Source organism: Pongo abelii, chromosome 12, assembly GCF_028885655.2.
Source record: "Pongo abelii isolate AG06213 chromosome 12, NHGRI_mPonAbe1-v2.0_pri, whole genome shotgun sequence".
In the NCBI taxonomy this organism is placed as follows: Eukaryota; Metazoa; Chordata; class Mammalia; order Primates; family Hominidae; genus Pongo; species Pongo abelii.
In genome coordinates, this window is record NC_071997.2 from 28,487,629 (window position 1) to 28,513,276 (window position 25,648).

General features: G+C 43.8%; 1 protein-coding gene across 15 annotated transcripts in view; it reads right to left on the reverse strand.

The window, feature by feature from the left end:
* The window catches only part of LOC100437960 (DNA-binding protein RFX8), a 103,071-nt gene that overhangs the window by 50,074 nt on the left and 27,349 nt on the right, over positions 1-25,648 (reverse strand). For 4 of the 15 annotated variants that reach the window (XM_054547286.1, XM_054547292.2, XM_054547291.2 and 1 more), the window contains 3 exons: positions 18,642-18,765; positions 4,595-4,656; positions 2,825-2,911 (listed from right to left, as the gene is read on the reverse strand). In XM_054547286.1, the coding sequence (XP_054403261.1) occupies positions 2,825-2,911; positions 4,595-4,656; positions 18,642-18,765 (273 nt within the window). Of the gene's footprint in view, positions 1-2,824; positions 2,912-3,257; positions 3,362-4,594; positions 4,657-6,330; positions 6,346-18,641; positions 18,766-19,540; positions 19,719-25,648 lie in introns of those variants that run through there. The other 11 variants (XM_054547299.2, XM_054547294.2, XM_054547295.2 and 8 more) reach the window with 6 other exon arrangements.

Sequence of the window (25,648 nt, forward strand, 5' to 3'; positions counted from 1 at the left end):
TGTCTCCAGCCTCTGGTAACCACTATTCTACTCCTTGCCTCCACAAGATAAACGTCTTTTAGCTCTCTCCTATGAGTGAGAACATGCAATATTTGTCTTTCTGTGTCTGGCTTATTTAACTTAACATAACAAACTCCAGTTCTTGCTCTCTGCTTCTAAGATAGTACCTTGTTGCTACATCCTCATGTGGCAGAAGGCAGAAGGATGACAGAGATGAACACTGTGTCCTCACATGGCAGAAGAGACGAAAGGGCCAGCTAGCTCTCTGAAGCCTCTTTTACAAGGTTATTAATCCCATTCATGAGGGTGGAGCCTTCATGGCCTAATCATCTTGGAAAGGCCCCACCTCTTAATATTGTTGCATCGGGGATCAGGTTCAATGTGAATTTTGGAAGGACACAAACATTCAAACCACGGCACAACAGAAACAAACAAAGCTCCATGGTTTCTGCCCTTGTGGATATTCCACCCTATTTCTCAAAGGAAGCCTCCAAAGGACTTGTGGACACCCCCCACCGCCCAGCCTGGTAATCTAGGCCCCCTGAACTTTCCCTCCAGATTCATCTTCTTCTACTAGAGCTCCATGCATGCCTGTACAGGACGAAGCCCATGCCTTCATGTACCTTTATCTTTGCTCCCCTAAGCCTGGATGTCCTCTGCACTCCTGCCCCCTTCTCCGACACCACCTGTCAAAATTCTAATCTGTTCTTCATTGCTTCACTCAAAGCCCAACGCCCTTGTAGGCCCTTCATGGTCACCTATCTAAAATGTGTGTTCCACATCTTTGAGTTCTTATGGTACCTTTTTTACCTTTCTGACACTCGTCATGTTATATATGAGGATCAAAGTAAATGGACATCTTAGCCTCCCTCTTCAGCTATCAGAGAAAAGGGTCCTTGTCTTACCTATACTGGAGGCTCCTCATCTCTCTACCACAGCAGCTGCCTCATACACAGGATGCTTTATACCAAAGGTAACCATATAATTCATTTTAACTTATTGTTCAAACTAGAACACCTTTGAGAGTGAAAGGAGCACAATTAATAATTATGCAGGGCTCCAAGTGAAATTGATATTGTCCTTGGCTACTTGGATATATGATCATCTTTTTATGCCAAAGAAGGCTCAAATAGCAGGAATGCTGGTTGTATGGATGGACAGTGATCAGCATGAAGAAGTGGAAGAAAGAGCTTTCCTGTACCTGGCATTGTTGGGGATGGTCCCATGGGGCAGGTGATCTCTGAGGTATGTCCAGAAGGTACGGACGGGATTCAGGAAGGTCCCATTAGACAGAGACAAGAAGAAATGGCACTATAGAAGGTTGGATGGTGGGAGCAAAGGTGGACTGCATTTGATAGGTTCAGGGAAACGTGAGTGTGGCTTAAATTATGGTTGGTATTGGGGAGAAATAAGTAACATGGTTGGAAAGTGGAGTCAGAAGGAACTTGGCTAACACCAGCCTAGGGTTGGTCTTTATCCAGCAGGTAAGAACAAGCACTTACGTGTTTCTGAGCAGGAAAGAGACAAAGCAAATGTAGAATTTTAGGAGGATTCATCTGGTAGCTGTGTTTAGAGCAGGGAGAGGCTGAGGAGGGGGAGGCCATATGGGATCACTGAAAATAATTTCAGTGTAAGATGACAAAGGATTAAAGGAGATATTGGTTACCAAAAAGAGTGAGTTCAGGAGAACTTAAAGAGAAAGGTTAACAAGGCTTTGTGACCCACGGGGGTCAGGGGTGGCTTTGGAGTGACACTTTGTATAGGTTCTATCTCTTGGTATCAAGATTGAACTAAGAAAATCAAGGGGCAGAGACAATTTGGAGGAAGAGGCTAAATTTAGATTTCCATATGTTGAGTGTGAGGTACCAGTGGGTCATCTAAATGGAAATGTCCAGTAGAGAGCCAGGGAGGAATGCCTAGGATGTGGGCAAGGTCAGGACCAGTGAGGATTCAGGAGTCATCCACCTGCAGGAGGCCACAGGTGAAAGATAAAAAAGAATGAGATGTCTGGGGCCAAACGGTAGGAAGAGTAATGGCGATTATCAAGATGAGATCTCGGGGAAAGCCCAAGCTTACTGGAGAATGGAAAGAGCAGGAGACTGAGGATTCAGGGCTGGGGTGGGGGGTGTTGGATGACACAGTCCTGAGGGCTAAAGGAAGCTTTGAGAGAGGTGCCCAATTGTGTCCAATTTTGCAGAAAGGTTGAGAAGGATAGACTCGGTGAAAAATGGCTTTGGCAACTGGATGACAGTCAAAATGAGAAATGTCTTAAGGAAATGAAGCAGAAATGCACTTCTCTGGCCAATGACATTGCCAGAGGCTGACAAAGGGGCATTGGTTAAATGTTGATGTGATATGTGTGTTTCCTTAAGGAGGACTTAAAGACAGAACAACCAAAAATTCAGTTAGATACAACTAAAATATGAATGGTTCTTTTATTTATTAATTTATTATTATTATTACTATTTTGAGACAGGGTCTCACTCTGTCACCCAGGCTGGAATGCAGGGACGCGATCACGGCTCACTGCAGCCTGGACCTTGTCAGGCTCAGGTGATCCTCCCACCTCAGCCTCTCGAGTAGCTGAGACTACCGGTGCACAACACCATCCCTGGCTAACTTTTGTATTTTTTAGTAGAGATGGAGTTTTGCCATGTTGCCCAGGCTAGTCTTGAACTACTGAACTCAACTCAAGCGATTCTTCCACCCCAGCCTCCCAAAGTGCTGGGATTACAGGCGTGAGCCACCACACTTGGCCTGAGTGGTTCTAACATTCACCAGGCTTGTGACCCAAGACCAAAGTACCAAAATGATAGTTACTAACCTGTGATACCTTTTTTCACCTATCAGGTAGCAATACTGGGCATAGAAGAAAGAGCTTTTCTTGATACAGATTCCATCATAATGATACCTGGAAAAATAAAGGCTGTCTTTAAATTTTTGTCTAACTACTGACATGCTTTATGGAAGGCAGAGAATAGGTGAGCTAATGAAGACTTGGAGTTCTTCTCCAGGTTTTATCATTGGCTGCATTTCTCTGGAAAAGCTAATCCTTCAGTCTGACCAAGCTCTGTTATGTAGACAAGCAACTTCATACACTTTCACACATATCAGCCTTGAAATAGGTTTGTGGAGGCTCTCCTCTGCTTGCCTGATGCAGGACATGCTAATCTTAGAGAGATGTGATAGGGAAAGCCTCCTTGTGCCCTGCCCCGCCTCCTCAACCACTGCCTCCCCAACCCCCAGCACCCATTAACCTTTTTCAGGTGAAGGGAAAATGACACCAAGGTTCCCTCCACTGAAGTTGTCAGAAACCCAGTAGGGAAGTCAAGAGCCTTCTCAGTAGCCCAGACCTTCCTCTGCTAAGCCCAGGGGGCTATAGCAGCTTGTCCTGCCTTAAGACAAAATTTTTTCAAGTTAATTATTGCCCAGTATTAGGTTTGGCAAACACTTCCACTGTCTTCAATTCCTTGGTGAGTGGCAGCCCCCTTTCCTAATTTGGCTTCAATGTCTTCTCACTGATTTTCCCTCGCAATTTAAAACAAGCAACAAATAGCAATAATAATTGAGTGACAATTATGACACAAGGCACCCAATAATGCTGGAATTTATTTTCACATTAGAAATACAACCTTGGGGCCGGGTGCGGTGGCTCACACCTGTAACCTCAGCTCTTTGGGAGGCTGAGGTGGGTGGATCACCTGAGGTCAGGAGTTTGAGACCAGCCTGGCCAACATGGTAAAACCCCGTCTCTACTAAAAATACAAAAAATTAGCCGGGTGTGGTGGCAGGCGCCTGTAATCCCAGCTACTCGGGAGGCTGAGGCAGGAGAATCGCTTGAACCTGGGAGGCAGAGGTTGCAGTGAGCCATGATCATGCCATTGCACTCCAGCCTGGGCAACAAGGGTGAAACTCCGTCTCAAAAAAAAAGAAAATTAATATAGCCTCGGGACCACACCTCTGGAATATAATTCAAATATGCTAATTTGGTGAACATAGAGACTTTAGTTCAAAGGGTAATTAAACAGTTCCAAGGGTGGACATGGTGGCTCACACCTGTAATCCCAGTGCTTTGGGAGGCCAAAGTGGGAGGATCACTTGAGCCCAGGAGTTTGAGACCCACCTGGGCAATTTAGCAAAACCTTGTCTGTAAAAAACACAAAAACTAGCCAGGCCTGGTGGGACACACCTGCAGTCCTAGCTACTCAGGAGGCTGAAGTGGAAGGACTGCTTGAGCCCAGGGACTTGAGGCTGCAGTGAGAAATGATCACACCATTGCACTCCAGCCTGGGAGACAGTTGCATTACTTGATGTGTGTTAATTATTTAAATATTTCAAGAATGAGACACTTACCTAACTGTAGAACAATAAAAATATATTGTAACCTTCATATATTAACAAAATAGAGGCCAGTGTTTGGTTCTAGCATCAACTGAATGATTTCAGGCACTGGGAATTAATGTGAATTGTGGACACTCTTTGGTAAGAGTTGTTATTTATAGTTTGCTTTGTTTTGCATTTTTTATCGTTCATTTTGTGATTTTCCAAATCCTTGTTTTTAACATTTGAAATAAAACAAAAATTCTCAACTTACCTGGCGCTTCCTCTAGTGCCCAGCCTCCAAGTGCCAAGGTCCAGTAAAACCAATCTCACAAGCTAAAAGAATAAACCAGGTTTAAAGTTGCAACTTGAAAACTTAGAAACAAACTTCCAATTTTTTGTCTTACAATATTTAAATGACATTCCTTTTCCTCTTTTCTAATAAGCAAACAATAAAGAAAATAAATATAATAATAAAGTAATAAGGTAACAATAAAGAAAATAAATGTAAATGAAATTTTTGGGGAAAAAAAATCAGACAAGTGTCAAAAAGAAAACATACCACTTGGAGGCCAGGCACAGTGGCTCCTGCCTGTAATCCCAACACTCTGGGAGGCTGAGACAGGCAAATCACTTGAGGTCAGGAGTTTGAAACCAGCCTGGCCAACATGGTGAAACCCTGTCTCTACAACCTGGTCTCTACTACAAATACAAAGGCTGGGCATGGTGGCTCACGCCTGTAATCCCAGCACTCTGGGAGGCTGAGGCAGGCGGATCATGAGGTCAAGAGATTGAGAACATCCTGGCCAACATGGTGAAACCCCGTCTCTGCTAAAAATGCAAAAATTAGCTGGGCATGGTGACGCGTGCCTGTAGTCCCAGCTACTAGGGAGGCTGAGGCAGGGAGCTACTAGGGAGGCTGAACCCGGGAGGTGGAGGTTGCAGTGAGCGGAGATCGCACAACTGCACTCCATCCTGGTGACAGAGCGAGACTCCATCTCAAAACAAAGGAAGAAACAAACAAACTTAGCCAGGTGTGGTGGCACACACCTGTAGTCCCAGCTACTCTGGAGGCTGAGGCAGGAGAATCAATGGAACCAAGGAGGCGGAGCTTGCAGTGAGCCAAGATCATGCCACTGCACTCCAGCCTGGGTGACAGAGCAAGACTCTGTCTCAAAAAAAAGAGAGAAAAAAAGAAAACATATCACTTGGAGAAAATGCCATTTAAATCTCGATGTTGGCCAGGCATGGTGACTCATGCCTGTAATCCCAGCACTTTGGGAGGCCACAATGGACAGATCACCTGAGGTCAGGAGTTTGAGATCAGCCTGGTCAACATGGTGAAAGCCCGTCTCTACTGAAAATACAAAAATTAGCTGGGCGTGAACCCAGGAGGCAGAGGTTGCAGTGAGCTGAGAGTGCATCGCACTCTAGCCTAGGTGACAAGGGTGAAACTTGGTCTCAAAAACAAAACAAAACAAAAAACCCTCAATGTAATTTCCTCCAGTCTTTTTTTCAAAGCCCCAATATGTGTAAGTGTTCTCTGGGTTTCATATTTAATACCTGGCATCACACAATTAGCATGTCTGCAGTTTTGCATTCTACTTTCTTCCCTCAACATTATGCCACGGATATTTCCCCTTGTCATAAAAAATTCTCTGGAAACAGGGAATTATGAACCATAGTTATAATTGGGCTCACAGGTTGGCATCATAGTCCAACCTGTGAGAATGCTATAATTTTACCATTTTCCTCTTTTTCTAATGTGATAGTCATTTTCACTTTTTAAATTATTATTATACTTTAAGTTCTAGGGTACATGTGCACAACATGCAGGTTTGTTACATATGTATACATGTGCCATGTTGGTTTGCTGCACCCATCATCTCATCATTTACATTAGGTATTTCTCCTAATGCTATCACTGCCCCAGTCCCCCACCCCCCGACAGGCCCCAGTGTGTGATGTTCCCCGCACTGTGTTCATGTGCTCTCATTGTTCAATTCCCACCTATGAGTGAGAACATGCAGTGTTTGGTTTTCTGTCCTTGTGATAGTTTGCTGAGAATGATGGTTTCCAGCGTCATCCATGTCCCTGCAAAGGACATGAACTCATCCTTTTTTATGGCTGCATAGTATTCCATGGTGTATATGTGCCACATTTTCTTAATCCAGTCTATTATTGATGGACATTTAGGTTGGTTCCAAGTCTTTGCTATTGTGAATAGTGCTATAATAACATATGTGTGCATGTGTCTTTATAGTAGAATAATTTATAATCCTTTGGGTATATACCCAGTAATGGGATCACTGGGTCAAATGGTATTTCTAGTTCTAGATCCTTGAGGCGGCACCACACTGTCTTCCACAATGGTTGAACTAATATACCACAGTGTAAAAGCATTCCTATTTCTCCACATCGTCTCCAGCATCTGTTGTTTCCTGACTTTTTAATGATTGTCATTATAACCAGCATAAGATGATATCTCATTGTGGTTTGATTTGCATTTTTCTGATAACCAGTGATGATGAGCATTTTTTCATATGTCTGTTGGCTGCATAAATGTCTTCTTTTGAGAAGGGTCTATTCATATCCTTTGCCCACTTTTTGATGGGGTTGTTTTTTTCTTGTAAATTTGTTTAAGTTATTTGTAGATTCTGGATATTAGCCCTTTGTCAGATGGGTAGATTGTAAAAATTTTCGCCCATTCTGTAGATTGCTTGTTCACTCTGATGATAGTTTCTTTTGCTGTGCAGAAGCTCTTTAGTTTAATTAGATCCCATTTCTCAATTTTGGCTTTTGTTGCCATTGCTTTTGGTGTTTTAGTCATGAAGTCTTTGCCCATGCCTATGTCCTGAATGGTATTGCCTAGGTTTTCTTCTAGGGTTTTTATCATTTTAGGTCTTACATATAAGTCTTTAATCCATCTTGAGTTAATTTTTGTATAAGTTGTAAGGAAGGGATCCAGTTTCAGCTTTCTACATATGGTTAGCCAGTTTTCCCAGCACCATTTATTAAATAGGGAATCCTTTCTCCATTGCTTGTTTTTGTCAGGTTTGTCAAAGATCAGATGGTTGTAGATGTGTGGTGTTATTTCTGAGGCCTCTGTTCTGGTCCATTGGTCTATATATCTGTTTTGGTACCAGTACCATGCTGTTTTGGTTACTGTAGCCTTGTAGCATAGTTTGACATCAGGTAGTGTGATGCCTCCTGCTTTGTTCTTTTGACTTAGGATTATCTTGGCTATGCAGGCTCCTTTTTGGTTCCATATGAACTTTAAAGTAGTTTTTTTCAATTCTGTGAAGAAAGGCATTGGTAGCTTGATGGGGATGGCATTGAATCTATAAATTACCTTGGGCTGTATGGCATTTTCATGATATTGATTCTTCCTATCTATGAGCATGGAATGTTCTTCCATTTCTTTGTGTCCTCTTTTATTTCATTGAGCAGTGGTTTGTAGTTCTTGAAGAGGTCCTTCGCATCCCTTGTAAGTTGTATTCCTAGGTATTTTATTCTCTTTGTAGCAATTGTGAATGGGAGTTCACTCATGATTTGGCACTCTGTTTGTCTGTTATTGGTGTATAGGAATGCTTGTAATTTTTGCACATTGATTTTGTATCCTGAGACTTTGCTGAAGTTGCTTATCAGCTTAAGGAGATTTTGTGCTGAGAAGATGGGGTTTTCTAAATATACAACCATCTCATCTGCAAACAGGGATAATTTGACTTCCTCTTTTCCTAACTGAGTACCCTTTATTTCTTTCTCTTGCCTGATTGTCCTAGCTAGAACTTCCAACACCATGTTGAATAGGAGTGGTGAGAGAGAGCATCCTTGTCTTGTGCTGCTTTTCAAAGGGAATGCTTCCACTTTTTGCCCGTTCAGTATGATATTGGCTGTGGGTTTGTCATAAATAGCTCTTCTTATTTTGAGATATGTTCCATCAATGCCTAGTTTATTGAGAGTTTTTAGCATGAATGGCTGTTGAATTTTGCTGAAGGCCTTTTCTGCATCTATTGAGATAATCATCATGTGGTTTTTGTCATTGGTTCTGTTTATGTGATGGGTTATGTTTATTGATTTGCGTATGTTGAACCAGCCTTGCAGCCCAGGGACGAAGCCGACTTGATCATAGTGGATAAGCTTTTTGATGTGCTACTGGATTCGGTTTGCCAGTATTTGATGGAAGATTTTCCTATCGATGTTCATCAGGGATATTGGTCTAAAATTCTCTTTTTTTTTTTGTTATGTCTCTGCCAGGCTTTGGTATCAGGATGATGATGGCCAGATAAAATGAGTTGGGGAAGATTCCCTTTTTCTATTGATTGGAATAGTTTCAGAAGGAATGGTACCAGCTCCTCTTTGTACCTCTGGTAGAATTTGGCTGTAGAATCCATCTGGTTCTGCACATTTTTTGATTGGTAGACTATTAATTATTGCCTCAATTTCAGAATCTATTATTCAGAGATTCAACTTCTTCCTGGTTTAGTCTTGGGAGGGGGTAGGTGTCCAGGAATTTATCCATTTCCTCTAGATTTTCTAGTTTATTTGCATAGAGGTGTTTATACTATTCTCTGATGGTAGTGTGTATTTCTGTGGGATCAGTGGTGATATCCCCTTTATCATTGTTTATTGCATCTATTTGATTCTTCTCTCTTTTCTTCTTTATTAGTCTTGCTAGCGGTCTATCAATTTTGTTGATCTTTTCAAAAAACCAGCTCCTGGATTCACTGATTTTTTTGAAGGGTTTTTGTGTCTCTTATCTCCTTCAATTCTGCTCTGATCTTAGATATTTCTTGCCTTCTGCTAGCTTTTGAATTTGTTTGCTCTTGCTTCTCTAGTTCTTTTAATTGTGATGTTAGAGTGTCGATTTTAGATCTTTCCTGCTTTCTCTTGTGGGCATTTAGTGCTATAAATTTCCCTCTACACGCTGCTTTAAATGTGTCCCAGAGATTCTGGTACATTGTGTCTTTGTTCTCACTGGTTTCAAAAAGAACATCTCTATTTCTGCCTTCATTTTGTTATTTATCCAGTAGTCATTCAGGAGCAGGTTGTTCAGTTTCCATGTAGTTGTGCGGTTTTGAGTGAGTTTCTTATTCCTGAGTTCTAATTTGATTGCACTGTGGTCTGAGAGACAGTTTGTTGTGATTTCTGTTCTTTTACATTTGCTGAGGAGTGCTTTACTTCCAATTATGTGGTCAATTTTGGAATAAGTGTGATGTGGTGATTCTGTTGATTTGGGCTGGAGAGTTCTGTAGATGTCTATTAGGTCTGTTTGGTGCAGAGCTGAGTTTAGGTCCTGGATATCCTTGTTAACCTTCTACCTCATTGATCTGTCTAAAGTTGACAGTGGGGTGTTAAAGTCTCCCATTATTACGGTGTGGGAGTCTAAGTCTCTTTCTAGGTCTCTAAGGACTTGCTTTATGAATCTGGGTGCTCCTGTATTGGGTGCATATATATTTAGGATAGTTAGCTCTTCTTGTTGAATTGATCTCTTTACCATTATGTAATGGCCTTCCTTGTCTCTTTTGATCTTTGTTGGTTTAAAGTCTGTTTTCTCACAGGCAAGCATTGCAACCCCTCCTTTTTTTTGCTTTGCATTTGCTTGGTAGATCTTCCTCCACCTCCTTATTTTGAGCCTACGTGTGTCTCTGCACATGAGATGGGTCTCCTGAATATAGCACACTGATGGGCAATGATTCTTTATCCAACTTGCCAGTCTGTGTCTTTTAATTGGGGCATTTAGTCCATTTACATTTAAGGTTAATATTGTTATGTGTGAATTTGATCCTATCATTATGATGTTAGCTGGTTATTTTGCCCATTAATTAACGCAGTTTCTTCCTACATCGATGGTCTTTACAATTTGGCATGTTTTTGCAGTGACTGGTACTGGTTGTTTGTTTCCAAGTTTAGTGCTTCCTTCAGGAGCTCTTCTAAGGCAGGCCTCATGGTGACAAAATCTCTCAGCATTTGCTTGTCTGTGAAGGATTTTATTTCTTCTTCACTTATGAAGCTGAGTTTGGCTGGATATGAAATTCTGGGTTGAAAATTCTTTCCTTTAAGAATGTTTAATGTTGGCCTCCACTCTCTTCTGGCTTGTAGGGTTTCTGCTGAGAGATCCACTGTTAGTCTGATGGGCTTCCCTTTGTGGGTAAATTGACCTTTCTCTCTGTCTGCCCTTAACAATTTTTCCTTCATTTCAACGTTGGTGAATCTGACAATTAAGTGTCTTGGGGTTGCTCTTTTTGAGAAATATCTTTGTGGTGTTCTCTGTATTTCCTGAATTTGAATGTTGGCCTGCCTTGGTAGGTTGGAGAAGTTCTCCTGGATAATATCCTGAAGAGTGTTTTCTAACTTGGTTCCATTCTCTCCGACACTTTCAGGTACATCAATCAACGCAGATTTGGTCTTTTCACATAGTCCCATATTTCTTGGAGGCTTTGTTCATTTCTTGTTACTCTTTTTTCTCTAATCTTGTCTTCTCACTTTATTTCATTAATTTGATCTTCAATCATTGATACCCTTTCTTCCACTTGATTGAATTGGCTATTGAAGCTTGTGCATGCATCACAAAGTTCTCGTGCCATGGTTTTCAGCTCCATCAGGTCCCTTATGGCCTTCTCTACACTGTTTATTCTAGTTAGCCATTCATCTAACCTTTTTTCAAGGTTTTTAGCTTCCTTGCAATGGGTTCAAACATCCTCCTTTAGCTTGGAGAAGTTTGTTATTACCGACCTTATGAAGCCTATCTCTGTCAAATCGTCAAAGTCATTCTCCGTCCAGTTTTGTTCCATTGCTGGCGAGGAGCTGTGATCCTTTGGAGGAGAAGAGGCGCTTGGTTTTCAGAATTTTCAGCTTTTCTGCTCCGGTTTCTCCCCATCTTTGTGGTTTTATCTACCTTTGATCTTTGATGTTGGTGACCTACAGATGGGGTTTCGGTGTGGATGTCCTTTTTGTTGATGTTGATGTTATTCCTCTCTGTTTGTTAGTTTTCCTCCTAACAGTCAGGCCCCTCAGCTGCAGGTCTGTTGGAGTTTGCTGGAGGTCCACTCCAGACCCTGTTTGCCAGGGTATCACCAGCAGAGGCTGCAGAATGGCAAATATTGCTGCCTGATCCTTCCTCTGGAAGCTTTGTTCCAGAGGGGCACCCACCATATGGGGTGTCTGTTGGATGCACCTGGGAGATGTCTCCCAGTCAGGCTATGTGGGGATCAGCAACCCACTTAAGGATGCAGTCTGTCCATTCTCAGAGCTTGAATGCTGTGCTGGGAGAACCACGGCTCTGTCTTCAGAGCTGTCAGACAGGGACATTTAAGTCTGCAGAAGTTGTCTGCTGCTTTTGTTCAGCTATGCCCTGCCCACAGAGGTGGAGTCCACAGAGGCAGTAGGGCTTGTTGCACTGCAGTGGGCTCCATCCAGTTCGAGCTTCCCAGCTGCTTTGTTTATGAACTCAAGTCTCAGCAATGGCCAATGCCCTGCCCCACCCCTCACCTGGCTGCATCCTCGCAGGTTGATCTCAGACTACTACTGCACTAGCAGGGAGCAAGTCTCCTTGGGCGTGGGACCCACTGAGCCAGGCACAGGAGGGAATCTTCTGGTCTGCCAGTTGCTAAGACCTTGGGAAAAGTGCAGTATTTGGGCAGGAGTGAAATGTTTTTCCAGGTACAGTCTGTCATGTCTTCCCTTGGCTAGGAAAGGATATCCCCCAACATCTTGAGCTTCCCAGGTGAGGTGACACCCCACCCTGCTTCAGCTCACCCTCCAAGGGCTGCACCCACTGTCCAACCAGTCCCAACAAGATGAACCAGGAACCTCAGTTGGATATACAGAAATCACCTGTATTCTGCGTCGATCTCACTGACAGCTGCAGATAGGAGCTGTTCCTATTCGGCCATCTTGGAAGCCAGACCCCATTTTCACTTTTTATTATCCATTTGTTTGCCTAATTTGTTTTCACTTTCTGGGTTTGATTAGTGAATGCTATCTTGTTTATCAGCACTTTGTTAGAGAGCCATGACTTACACTTATGACCAATAGAAGTCTGGTCTAGTTTCCGAATCAGCGAGGTTCATGACAAGCGTGGCATCCACGACATGCGTGTTGAGTGGAAATCCTGGATTATCATGAAATTACGAAACACAGAGCAGGGAAGCCACGATGTTTGGAGCTGTCAAGTAATTACTTCTGTTCTTTTTCTACACCCTGTCCGTAATCATTCAGTCCTTGCTTCTGCTTGGTTTCATGTTGCATCCCTCTTTCTTTCTTTTTTTTTTTTTAAATTAGCTCCCAAGCAGTGGGATTTGATGGAAATTTGAACCATTTTTCCTCTTTTCTGACTCCAGGTCCTACCTCTTCCTGCAGGAAGCCCACACAAGCTGGGATGAGGGGGAGGCAAGAAAAAAGAGCAGGGTAGGCAAGTTTGACACAATTAACACCTTGATCATGCCTCCAAATGCAGAGGGTCTTTCAGGGAAGGAGAACCAAAATGTACAGGAGAAAAATGACAGGAGATGACAGGCACGGTGGCTCACGCCTGTAATCCCAGCACTTTGGGAGACGGAGGCGGGTGGATCACGAGGTCAGGAGATCGAGACCATCCTGGCTGACACAGTGAAACCCCATCTCTACTAAAATACAAAAAAAAATTGCTGGGCCTGGCAGTGGGCACCTGTAGTCCCAGCTACTCCGGAGGCTGGAGAATGGCATGAACCCGGGAGGTGGAGCTTGCAGTGAGCCGAGATCATGCCACTGCATCCCAGCCTGGGCAACAGAGTGAGACTCCATCTCAAAAAAAAAAAAAAGAAAAGAAAAGAAAAGAAAAATGACAGGAGACAAAAGGAAAAGTCAGCCAAATCTAAATGCAGTATTAGAAGCTAGAAATTCCTGTTGTCAACAAGAGATTCTGACAACTTCATCTCCTCTAACTTAAGAAAATCATTGAAAAGCCTTCCTATATGTTTAGTTGCAAAGCAAAATCCAGATGCACATCTTAAGTACCTACAGAAATTATGAGAAAGTATGCAGCAGGCTCAGATTCTAGCCCTGAGAAATAATCTGGTGTTTGGGAGAGAAAAGCAGAAGTAAAGTGCCTGATTGTCTGGCAAAGTAACACTCTGTACATTGGATAATACTGAGTCACCCCAACCCCAGACTATCCTGTGATTTCATTTTAATATAGAGAGCAAACACAACACAGTTAAAATGAAAAAATCAACTGGGATAACTTGCAGAAAATATAATTAAGTTAAAAATTATATCCTGAACATAGAGAGAACTCAAACAAATCAATAGGAAATACACCCCAGTAGAAAATGATCTGGTGGTAATATGTACACACACAACATACACATGACCAAAGCGCATGCAAAAGTCCTCACCTTATAATCCAATAAATGCAAGTAGAAACAGCTAATTCTAATTTTTACCCAGCAAGTTTTCTGGGGTAGGAGTGTTATGAATTTGTGTAAGAATACCATGAATCATCATCAGGGATGGGAACTGACTGCAATTGTTTATAGTTGGTTTCAAAAAGCAATTCAGCAGGCCACATGTGGGGATCTATCCTAAAAAAAATGACCAGATATGGATGGGGACTTACGGTGTTTAAAACAAAGGAAAATTACAAACAACCTGTATTTCCAATAAGGGATATGGTTAGGCTGGGCGCGGTGGCTCACACCTGTAACCCCAGCACTTTGGGAGGCCAAGACGCAGATGCATTGCCTAAGCCCAGGGGTCCAAGACCAGCCTGGGCAACTTGGCAAAACCCTGTCTCTACAAACAAAACAAAACAAAACAAAATTAGCCAGGTGTGGTGGCACACGTGTAGTCTCAGCTACTTGGGAGGCTGAAGTGAGAGGCTTGCTGGAGCCCAGGAGGCAGAGGTTGCAGTGAGTTGAGATCATGTCACTGTATTCCAGCCTAAGTGACAGAGCAACACTCTGCCTCAAAAAAAAGGGGGGGATATGGTTAAATAAATTATGGTACACCCCCCAAAATATTTCACAGCTATTATACAAGATGCACTTGAAAATATCTTAATGTGAAAATGCTTATGATATTTGAGGCAAAAAGAATGATAAAAGTTAGTATTTCTTGGGGGCTTTCCACGTCCCAGGACTGTTTTATTCCGTTTACATCTGTTTCTCATTCATTTCTTAAAAGAACCTCATGAAGTAGATACTATTATTAATATTACTATTATTAATATCCTCACTTTATATACGATGAAGTGGAAACAAGATGGTTATCTTACCCAGGGTTACAATCTAAGAAATTCCATTCCAGGCTTGATGCTGTTAAAAATTTTACCACGTTACCTGACGGCTATCTGTCTGTCTGCCTGTGTGTCTGTCTATCTACCTATTTATTTTTATCAGTTAGGGTCCCAATAGGAAACAGCACACTCAAGTGAAAATAACTGAAGAAGACTTTGTCAAAAGGAGTCTTTATAATAGGTGTGGCCAGGAGGTAAGGAAGCAATAAGAGGCCATGCAGTACTCAAGGCCCAAAGAGGAAACAAAAATCAAATCAGGAAGAAGAAAGTCTTCTCAGGGGTCCTCTTGTCTAATTATTATCTGTCCGTCCATCATCCATCCACACATCAATCTTTCAATCCATCCAGCCTTGCAGCCTCTGTATGACAGGATGAGGCAAAAAGACAGCAGATAACATGCCATAAAGTGAATTGTGAGACACATACCCTAGGGGACTTGTGTCTTCCAGCATTTAGCTGAAATGTGGTTATAGAATGCTACAGAAGCCCTTAACACTAATCCCCCACAATGAGGTAGAGAGGATAGGACACATAAGGGGCTTTCCGGCTTCGAGACCACCCTCTTCCCTGGTGTGGGAGGGGTGTGGGCCCCCTCAGGCCTGAGTCACTCAAAGAGCAGCCTCAGACTCCTGGTGGGCAGTGAGGGCAGGGCTGGCCAGCAGCTCTGGCAGGAGAGTGGAAGAGATGGGTGCAGCTGTGGGTTCAGCCGGCTCATCCACCGTCTGTGCAGGCTGAGAATGGCTGCGTCCTCTCCATGGAAGAGCTGGCATGTGGGAGAGCCCAGACTCTGCCCTGTGAGACCCCTGGTCAGGCAGTCAGCCACAGCAGCCCTGGCAGATAGCCTGCCGGGCAGGCAGCATGTGACCGCTGAAAAGGGTCTTTCACCAAGCCTGGGGATGCACACTGGGACGGTCCCTGGGGATGCATGCTGAACACTACCACCGGGAGACAGGGTCCGCCTGCCCCCAGAGCCTGCAGCCATGAAATAAGTACTGTCCAGCCACTTACCTCCTTCTCTCCCTCCCAGAAGGGTCAGGCCACACCTGGTGAGCTGTGGGAGGAGGCAGAGGGAGGGAAGAAGCCCCAGGCCTAGTTCTCTGTGGCAAGATACCAAGCTGGAGGGGGTGAGGAAACAGCTCTACTTTAAACTGAGTTCAGAGTTTTGATATTTTCTGGGACTGGGTACTCTAAGCATCAGACTGATGACATTGTTGGGTAGTTACAGTGACAACAAAACTTGGTGTCATCCAAGAGTTTCCAGCAAGGTCATGCTGATTGCTCAAATGCTCACTCAGGAGCTGAGGAAGAACCAGCCACTGGACACCTTCAGACACAGAACAGGAAGATGAAGTCGCCATGTGGTTACTTCTCCAGCTCCTGCCGGTCCCATATGTGTGCATGAGTGAGTGTGCACATCTGCAAATGAACTACACACATGGGCCTGTATCTCTGGACAGGGAAGTGATAGCTGGCATTCATTTTCTTCTTTTTACACATTCTCCTCTAATTTCCACATTTCCTACAAAAGGGATGTAGTCCTTTTATAATCAGAAAAACATCAGCAAATGTTATTTCAAAAGAGGAAGTCAGCCTTCCGGAAATTCCCTAATCCATGTAAAATATCACTTGTACCCGGAATGAGCCTTACCCATCACATGCCCAGTACCGCCACAAAGAGCAAGAAACATTCCAACATCTGCACAGGAACTTGGCGAGAAACCGACTCTATTCCCAGGGGAGGAGGGAGGAAGTGAGAATTGCGGATTTGGTTGTTTCTCTTGTAAACATACTTTGGGATCATATCCTTTTCCTTTCCCCTCCCTTCTCCATTTAGTCACAAATTCAGCAGCACAGAGACCCTTCCCAATACCAGCTCAACTGATGTGGCCCATTTTTCAGGCAAATTTCCAATGAGAGCTGAAAGTTAGTACCTTGGCATCTTGAGGAATTCTAGAGGAATCTGAGAGTACTGAGATAAAAAATGCTTCCTAGCTGCATGTAGTCACACACTGGAGTCCCTTTAACTTTTTTTCTAATGCTTTGCAGTGGAATTACCATGAAGGTGAAACAGCCTTATAAAAAGATCTTTAAAAGTTCATGAAAAAGAGTTTTTGCTATGTTAGAAAAGGAGGTAGGAATCCCGTGGAGCTAAAACACATCAAGCCAAAGTCACCCACTTCCCTCTGATAAGGGTAGTAGATGGCTGGATGGGAAAAGGCTGCAGGGCCAGGATACCCAGCACTCAGCTCAGCCTTGGATGATGTTTCCCAATATTTGGAGTGATGAAATGGCAAAATATGACCTGGATGAGAGCAGCTGGGGGAATTCCCAGCTAGTGGGAAAGCCTTAGAGTCACCTAGCAGGATGACTTGATAAGACACACTTTTCAAACATAGCCACTTCAGCAGGTAGGGAAGACTAGATGAAGCAGGTTGGGAATTCTATGATTCAAGAATATAGTGAGAAATAGAACTGCAGGTCAAAACTGAATAGGTGGCCAGGCACACTGGCTCACCCCTATAATCCCAGCACATAGGAAGGCGGGCAGATCATGAGGTCGGGGGATCGAGACCATCCTGGCCAACATAGTGAAACCCACTCTCTACTAAAAAAAATACAAAAAATTAGCTGGGCGTGGTGGTGCACACCTGTAGTCCCAGATACTTGGGAGACTGAGGCATGGGAATCGCTTGAACTCAGGAGGCGGAGGTTGAAGTGAGCCAAGATTGTGCCACTGCACTTCAGCCTGGCAACAGAGCAAGACTTTGTCTCAAAAAAACAAAAAACAAAAACAAACAAACAAAAAACACAAAAAACTGAAGAGGTAAAATACAATAGGAATAAGAGTATAACTACTCTTGGGTCCAAATAGTTAATTACATGATGATAACAGTCTGATAACAAGAACAACATTTTGTATTTATATAGAGTATTAATATTTTACAGTTTACAAGACTGTTTTGGGAGTCTTACCTTAGTTTCAACTCTTTAGAAAAAAATACTTAAGGGTTGTTTCTGTTGACTACAAGCTTAAAGTGAACAGATACAGAAAAATAAAAGCCAATAGTAGCCAAAAAAAGGTAAGTGCTCTTGTCCTTTGAGCACATCTGAGGCAGTGGGTTGCACCCTTGGGGCCACCTTTAAGAGAAACATCAATAATTGAAGTCATAACAAAACAGGTGGGCAGGGAGGTGAAGGGAAGACAGGGAGAGGTGAACAGTTGTTTCAAATATGTGAGCAGCCTCCATATTAGAAGATTCTGTGACTATCAGAAACGTAGAGTTTCCACAAATGACCAGAAGTTTCAAAGATGAAGACTGTGTTTGGAAGAATGGATCTAATCATTTCGATGTTTTGCAGGTACAATTGAAATCCACAGGATTGCTGTGGGGAGGATAATGGTTTGGCCACATCCCTTGATGTCACTCAGCCATGCACTCCCTGACACTGCAAGGTCACTCCTGGACATACAGATGCAAGAGGCAGGAGGCTCATTTGAACCTGGGAGGTGGAGGTTGCAGTGAGCCAAGATTGCACCATTGTTGCAGCCTGGGCAACAAGAGGGAAATTCTGTCTTGGAAAAAAAAAAGAAGATCTTAATCTCCAGAGGAGATCTTTTAAGAGCCAATAAGTTCTCTCAGCACAACCAAATTATGAGAAACATCAGTTGTCCGATATCACAAAGTGGCTCTCAGCTTGTGTGGTGCCAAAGCAGCTCTCAGAGCTTGGTGCTTCTATGCAGGGAATACCATCCCAGCAAATCTGGCTCCCTGAGGAGTGCTTGGAGCTGCCATAATTACATTCCCTTAGGTGCTACCCATTCCTCATCCTTCGCGGCCCCTCACTATGAAGTGTGGACAAAGGGAAGTGGCTAACAGGACGGCTCTTCAATTAGCTGAAGGATGTTGACCAGCTGGTGGGAAGGAAGCCAAAGATACCCACTGAAAATCCATTAGACTCAAATACATTGCAACATTTCCTCCAATAACTTGCTTCCCTTTTTTGCACTCAGTGAATAGAGCGTTCTTAATCTTCAACAACTTACCTTCCCAAAGGTGGCTGGGTTGACTTGGTTCTCAGTGTTTTGCCCACAAGTCTCCACGTAAATCTCATACATGAGACAGCGAGGGAGGCTGCACCCTTTGCAAATGCAGAAGTTGTCGACCAACCTGGAGGAGAGGAGGACAAAGAAGAGGAAATTGGCATTTGTTTTTCTAGAGCAAAATATTTTGACAAAATCAATGGTCAAGATGTGTATGAGATTCCATACTTATGAAACATGTATAATTTATTGGATGAATCCCTGCGAAGGCTCACAACTGGCATCACTATGTACCCATTTGTCCTTAGGCCAGTGTTAAGTATATTGACTGCGGCTTTTAGAAGATCAGAAGCGCATAACGTGTTTCTGTTTTTGTTTGTTTCCTGGCAGGTTGGCATGCTAAAAAGAAGTTCAAATTAGGACTTCAGCAGACGCTGTTTCATAGACCTTTACAAAGGTTACAGCCAAGAGCTACATAACTACAAAGTGGAGAATTATTTATTCCACTTTATGAATAAGACACAAAACAATACCCAGGTAAATCCTATCACCCCTGCAGGCCAACCTGGCTTCCCAGGCCCCATTTTCACATCCTTCCCTCTGTGATCCCTGTTCCTCTGAAGCAGTTGCTTGCATGGTTCTTAAACCCCTGTGGTTAGGGCAGGCCATTATGTTTGGAGTCTTTGAATTGCAATGAGGTGTAAAACGCAAGACACAAAGACACACCAAGAGAGGCAGAGTGCTTTGGCTCTGCTTTCTTCCCTATTGGTACAGAGCCAGAGCAGCACAGAGAGAATGCAGCAGTGCCTGTGAACGCACCTGCGGTGCCTGTGACCTCTGCTCAAAGTGGGACCTTCAACTACCCAAATGCTCCTGGTCTGGGGACAGAGTGTATTCCTTACCAATGAAGGGCTCTGGCTGAGGTTCACAGACCACCCCCGGCCCCTGGGGACAGCCAGGTGCCTGTTCCAGCAGCAGTATGTGAGTGTGGGGGTGAGTGGTGAAGGTGGCCTGGGTCAGAGAGCGTCCGTAGTGACATCCAGCCACGACCTTCCTTTCCCAGTGGGATAGACTGTCGTTCTTTAAAAAAAATACACAAAGCAAGCCAGTATAACTCTTAAACAAAGAGGAATATTTATTTAGCAGAGACTTTACAGACAATACATCTCCCTGGCATTTGTTTTTTTAGAGCATAATATGAGTATTTTGCTCTAGTTGGGTATATAGGCAGTATACAGCTGATCTTCCGGAATGAGGCACACTAGGCCCAAATTTACTTTCCTTGGGCACTAAAGGACATAGTCACAATTGTTAACCCCACTGGCTTCCCAGAAAAAAAGACACATGGACATAAGGAATGGGGGAATCTCTGGCCCTGCAATGCTTCCTTGGGGTAACAAATTACCACAGGCCCAGTGGCCTCAAACAACAGAAATGTATTCTCACAGTTCTGGAAGCTGGAAGCTTAAAAATCCAAGTGCCAGCAAGGTCGGTTCCAACCAGAGGCTCTGAGGGACACCCTGCTTGATATTTTTCTCCTTGTTTCTGTTGATTTCTGGAAATCCTCAGTGTTCCTTGGCTTCACTCCAGTCCCTGCCTGTGTCTTACACAGCCTTCTCCCTGTGTGTCCATATCTCTGTGAATTTTATTGTTTTTCTTTTTCGTATTTTTTTAGTACAGACCGAATTTTGCCATGTTGGCCAGGCTGGTCTTGAACTCCTGGGCTCAAGCGATCCACTCACCTCAGCCTCCCAAAGTGCTGGGATTACAGGCGTGAGTCACCGTGTGTGGCTAGTAGCACTGTGAATTTTCTTATCAAGATACCAGTGACTGGATTTAGAGCCCATCCTAATTCAGGATGACTTCAACTTAACCAATTACATCTACAAAGATCCTATTTCCAAATAAGGTTACATTCTGAGGTTCCGGGTGGACATGAGTTTTTTTTGGGAGGATGCTATTCAACCCAGCACAGGCATCAAGGAAGTAGATTTTTCTGGGATGCTTCCCTAAATCATTGTGGGAGCCTGACACTTCAGATACTTCACAATGGCTTAAATGCAGCTGCTACTGCATCAATTATTTGGCTCGAGGTTGAGTACAGGGTGATATCTATTGATGGGATGGTGGGATGGGGGAGTGGCAGATTCATATATATAGTCAGTATATATATATGTGTGTGTGTATATATATGTATGTATGTATGTATGTAGACAGAGAGAGAGAGAGAGAGAGAGAGAGAGAGACTCCCTCTGGAATGCAGTGGTGCAATCATAGCTCACTGCATCCTTAAACTCCTGGGCTCAAGGGATCCTTCTGCCTTAGCCTCCTGAATAGCTGGGACTACAGGTGTGTGACCATGTCCAGATACTTAAAAAAAATTTTGTAGAGGCAGGGTCTCACTATGTTGCCCAAGCTAGTGTTGACCTCCCATCGTCGAGCAATCCTCCCACTTGGCCTTCCAAAGTGCTGGGATTACAGGCACAAACCACTGCACCTGCCTTCTATTTCTTTTGTTAAGACACTACTTGTTGATATATGAAAAACTCAATATTGGAAGTATCACAGAAAGACGTTGGCTAAATCCGGGAAACTGAGGCAAAATGTGATGTGCATTGAATTCAAACTCACTTCTGTTTATTCATAGTTACTCCAGATTTAGTTAGGGAATTATCTCCTTAAAAAAGAAGTGTAAAAAGTACAAACTCCTTAAAATGAACTGTAGTTTTCCACATTTGCTGATTGTTCTTTCCTGTGACAGATGCTCATTTGTTCTAAGTCTCTATGAATTGCTGTCCTCCAATTTCAAAATGATACTACCAAGCCTGCCTGTTACCTAAGTGGAAGAGGAAGGCCAAATAATACTCTTAATAAGAATAATAGTAAAGGTCTGTGGCCAAGAGTCCTTTCTATGCCACACATGTAAAGAAAGGGCTGCCTTCGGATGTGAGCCCTGTGTGGCTGCCTTGATCCTGTCAGTTCCAAGAGATTCATCCTGTTTCTGACCATGTGTCTGTGGTCATTTGCCCAACATTCTAAGCCAAATCGCAGAGGCTGACCAATGGCAGCCAGTCAGCATACAGTAACCGGACAAGCAGAAGGTTTGAAAGTGGACTTTGTCACCCAGTAGTTGCCTCAGCCTTCAGTGTCCACACACATGGGAAATTATGATCGTGACTATTACCCTGCGCTTTGAACATCAAAGACCCAGGTTTCCATGCTGACTCTGAGACACCTGAGAGATTTGTGATCAGAAAACAAGCACATGACGTGCCCACTACCCTGGCTTGCACACAGAAGCTCTTATTATTATCATTTTTATGTCTACCATCAAAATCCGGAATGGAAGCAAGAAAGATGCTGATGTTGGCAGAGTGGCTGCACAGAGCACCTGCTGTAGGTGAGCCTGACTTCCAACTGCCTGGGGCTCCAAGGAGAGACTGAATGGGGACTGGCAGAACTGCTGGCAGGTGACATTGGTTAAGGGTTTTATACTCTGCCATCAAAATGTCCTTTGGTGATACACCTGGGAATAAAGCCTGTCTACATTTGGAGTGAATCAGATCACTAGATTCCTTGCTTAGCTTCATAATAACACTATTTTCCTGGTCTTGCCATCAGACAAGGTGGATTATTAAGATTTTGAGACCATTCATGATGTTCTCCTCACTTTGAGTGATGAACAATCTGATGATTACTGACTTCAGAGCACAAATACTTAGCCAGTGGTTCACACATTTTGAGTACTCGTTTTTTTTTTTTTTTTTTTTGAGATGGAGTCTCACTCTGTCACCCAGGCTGGAGTGCAGTGGCGCAATCACGGCTTAATGCAAGCTCCGCCTCCCAAGTTCACGCCATTATCCTGCCTTAGCCTCCCGAGTAGCTGGGACTACAGGTGCCTGCCACCTCGCCCGGCTAATTTTTTGTATATTTAGTAGAGACGGGGTTTCACCATGTTAGCCAGGATGGTCTCGATCTCCTGATCTTGTGATCCACCTGCCTCAGACTCCCAAAGTGCTGGGATTACAGGCGTGAGCCACCGCGCCCAGCCTCTGAGTACTCTTTAAAGAAAAATGTCATGAGCAACTGGGCACAGTGGCTCATGCCTGTAATCCCAGCACCTTGGGAGGCTGAGATGGGCAGATCACCTGAGGTCAGGAGTTCAAGGCCAGCCTGGCTAACATGGCAAAACCCCATCTCTACTAAAAATACAAAAATTAGCTGGGCGCAGTGGTGTGTGCCTGTAATCCCAGCTTCTCAGGAGGCTGAGGTAGGAGAATCACTTGAACCCGGGAGGCAGAGGTTGCAATGAGCCAAGATCGTGCCACTGCACTCCAGCCTGGGAGACAAAGTGAGACTCCATCTCAAAACAAACAAACAAAAAAAAAAACAAAGAAAAATGTCATGAGCCCCCCACACTAGGAACTAGAGTACCTTTTCGATCCGGCTGATCAAAAGCTACCATAAATTCTACACCTTTCCAAACAAATTTGTATTTTTAAAATTTCAACAGAGTCTGCAGAAATTTGTAAAAGTCTATGTGGGAGATAGTTGTGTAGTCTACAGCCAGGGCTCAGCATGCATTGGGATTAGGTAATGCTTAGGTTTTGCCTGGTCTGAAGCCAGGGGTTAGACCTGCTAGGTCTGCACTCCAGCAAGGAAGTCAGATCACTGTTCTTCATTCCTTTGTGCTCCCCAGAGCTTTAACCCCACCTCTCCCCATTTCTGCAGTCTTTCCTGTCCATGAAACAGAAAGCTTCTATTACCTCTGGCCCCTGAGACTTGGCCAAGCTCTCCTGGGGCCTTTCTCCTGGGAGAATTTATCCAATGTGGATGACAATGGCACTGATGTCTCTAACACATGTTGGGGTCCTAACAAGTGACTGATTAGAAGACAAAACAATGAAGTAATGTGGAAAATGGCAGGTTTCCTCCACAGGACAACAGTTGGGCCCCTCCCTGGTCTTTCACTCAGACACTGGCTAACGGAGATGTCTCCGGGCATTCAGACCCCTTGCTCTGCACTACCCACCACTGCTCCTCCAGCATTGGAGATACTTTGCAATACCAGAGGCTGTTCTTGATGTTGATGTTAAAACCACTAGTACCAATCGTCTGTTTTGGGTTTTTTATTTTGTTTTGAGATGGAGTTTCACTCTTGTTGCCCACGCTGGAGCAGAGTGGCACAATCTTGGTTCACTACAACCTCCACCTCCCAGGTTCAAGCGATTCTCCTGCCTCAGCATTCAGAGTAGCTGGGATTTACAGGCGCCCGCCACCACACCCAGCTAATTTTTGTATTTTTAGTAGAGCCAGGGTTTCACTGTGTTAGCCAGGCTGGTCTCGAACTCCTGAGCTCAAGTGATCCACCTGGCTCAGCCTCCCAAAGTGCTGGGATTACAGGCCCGAGCCACCACACCCGGCCTCAACGATCTGTTAAACATACCACCTCATCAACTGGATGTCTAAAGAACAGCCTTCCCCAATGAAACAGTGAACCCTCCCTTATTTCCATTGCCTCCACCCCCCAACCTTGAAGAGAGGCCTATAGGGATAGGAACTTGTAATATGGGACTTGAATAAGTCAGACTCTCTGCTAAAATGGCCTACACCAGGGGCATCCAATCTCTTTTCCTGGGCTACACTGTAAGAAAAATTGTCTTGGGTCACATATAAAATACACTAACACTAATGATAGCTGATGAGCCAAAAAAAAAAAAAAGCTCATAATATTTTAACAAAGTTTATGAAGGCCCAGCGTGGTGGCTCACACCTGTAATCCCAGCACTTTGGGAGGCCGAGGCAGGTGGATCACTTCAGGTCAGGACTTCCAGACCAGCCTGGCTAACATGGTGAAACCTTGTCTCTAAGAAAAATACAAAAATTAGCAGGGCATGGTGGCGCAGACCTGTAATCCCAGCTACTACGGAAGGATAAGGCAGGAGAATCACTTGAACTTAGGAGGCGGAGGTCACAGTGAACCAGATCATGCCACTGCACTCCAGACTGGACAACAGAGCAAGACTCTGTCACAAAAAAAAAAAAAAAGGAAAAGAAAGTTTACAAATCTGTGTTGGGACTCATGCAAAGCTGTCCTGGGCCTCATGCAGCCCTTAGACCAAGGGTTGGACAAGCTTGGTCTAGACCATCATAGGCCCCCTGGTTACCATTTGAAGTGAGTTCACAAACGGCCTTAGGAGGATGTTCAGGTATTTTTTAATCAGTCTCATCATTCTTTCAAGTCTCTGGAGCATAATTTAAACCCTGGAAACTCTAATTCACTAAATGGTGAACTGAAGTCATTGAAAGGCATCCTGAGTCCTTTTTTCTAAGAAGGATGCATGAGGGGCCTGGGTCAGTGGGTGTAGCAGAAACCTAGCCCGGCTGTGTAACACTGAAAAACGCTGTGTGCTTCAATATTTATTCATTTGATTTTTTTTTCTCTCATTGAAGATAAGACATATCAAAAATGTTCTTTTGGAGGAAAGTGGTAACTGTTTAGGCCTGCCAGGGTTATAATCACAAAACACGCCCTTCATTTTTGTGTCACTCACATGACTTTTTCAAAAGTCTTCCCTGAGAAATATTCTTTGAAACTTAAAAAGAGAAAAATGTACTCTGTTATATAACAGTTATTCACCTTGTAAAACTAAAGGTCCTAGAACTGGTTTCAATTATTTTCCTATTTAAGAAGATCTGCAACCCCATGAGTTTCTCGGTCCCAGGGGCTGAGGATATTTTTCTTTCCCTTTTTTCCTGCTTCGACTTAAATAGCTAGAAGTGAATTTCACAATGTGGAATGCATTGCTAAAGCTAAAAACTCCTTAGCTTTAAATTAGGAAACATCCCATCCTGGATCTAGGGAGAGAAAGCTTTTCCTCCCCTGGCCAGTGCTCAGGCGCTTTTGGATGTACATGGAAGCAGGGTCCAACCAACGGGCCCCCGCGGGGCAGACCCGATGGCTTTCCGCGGGAAGGGTGACAACGGGGAACCCACAGATGGAAAGCCCG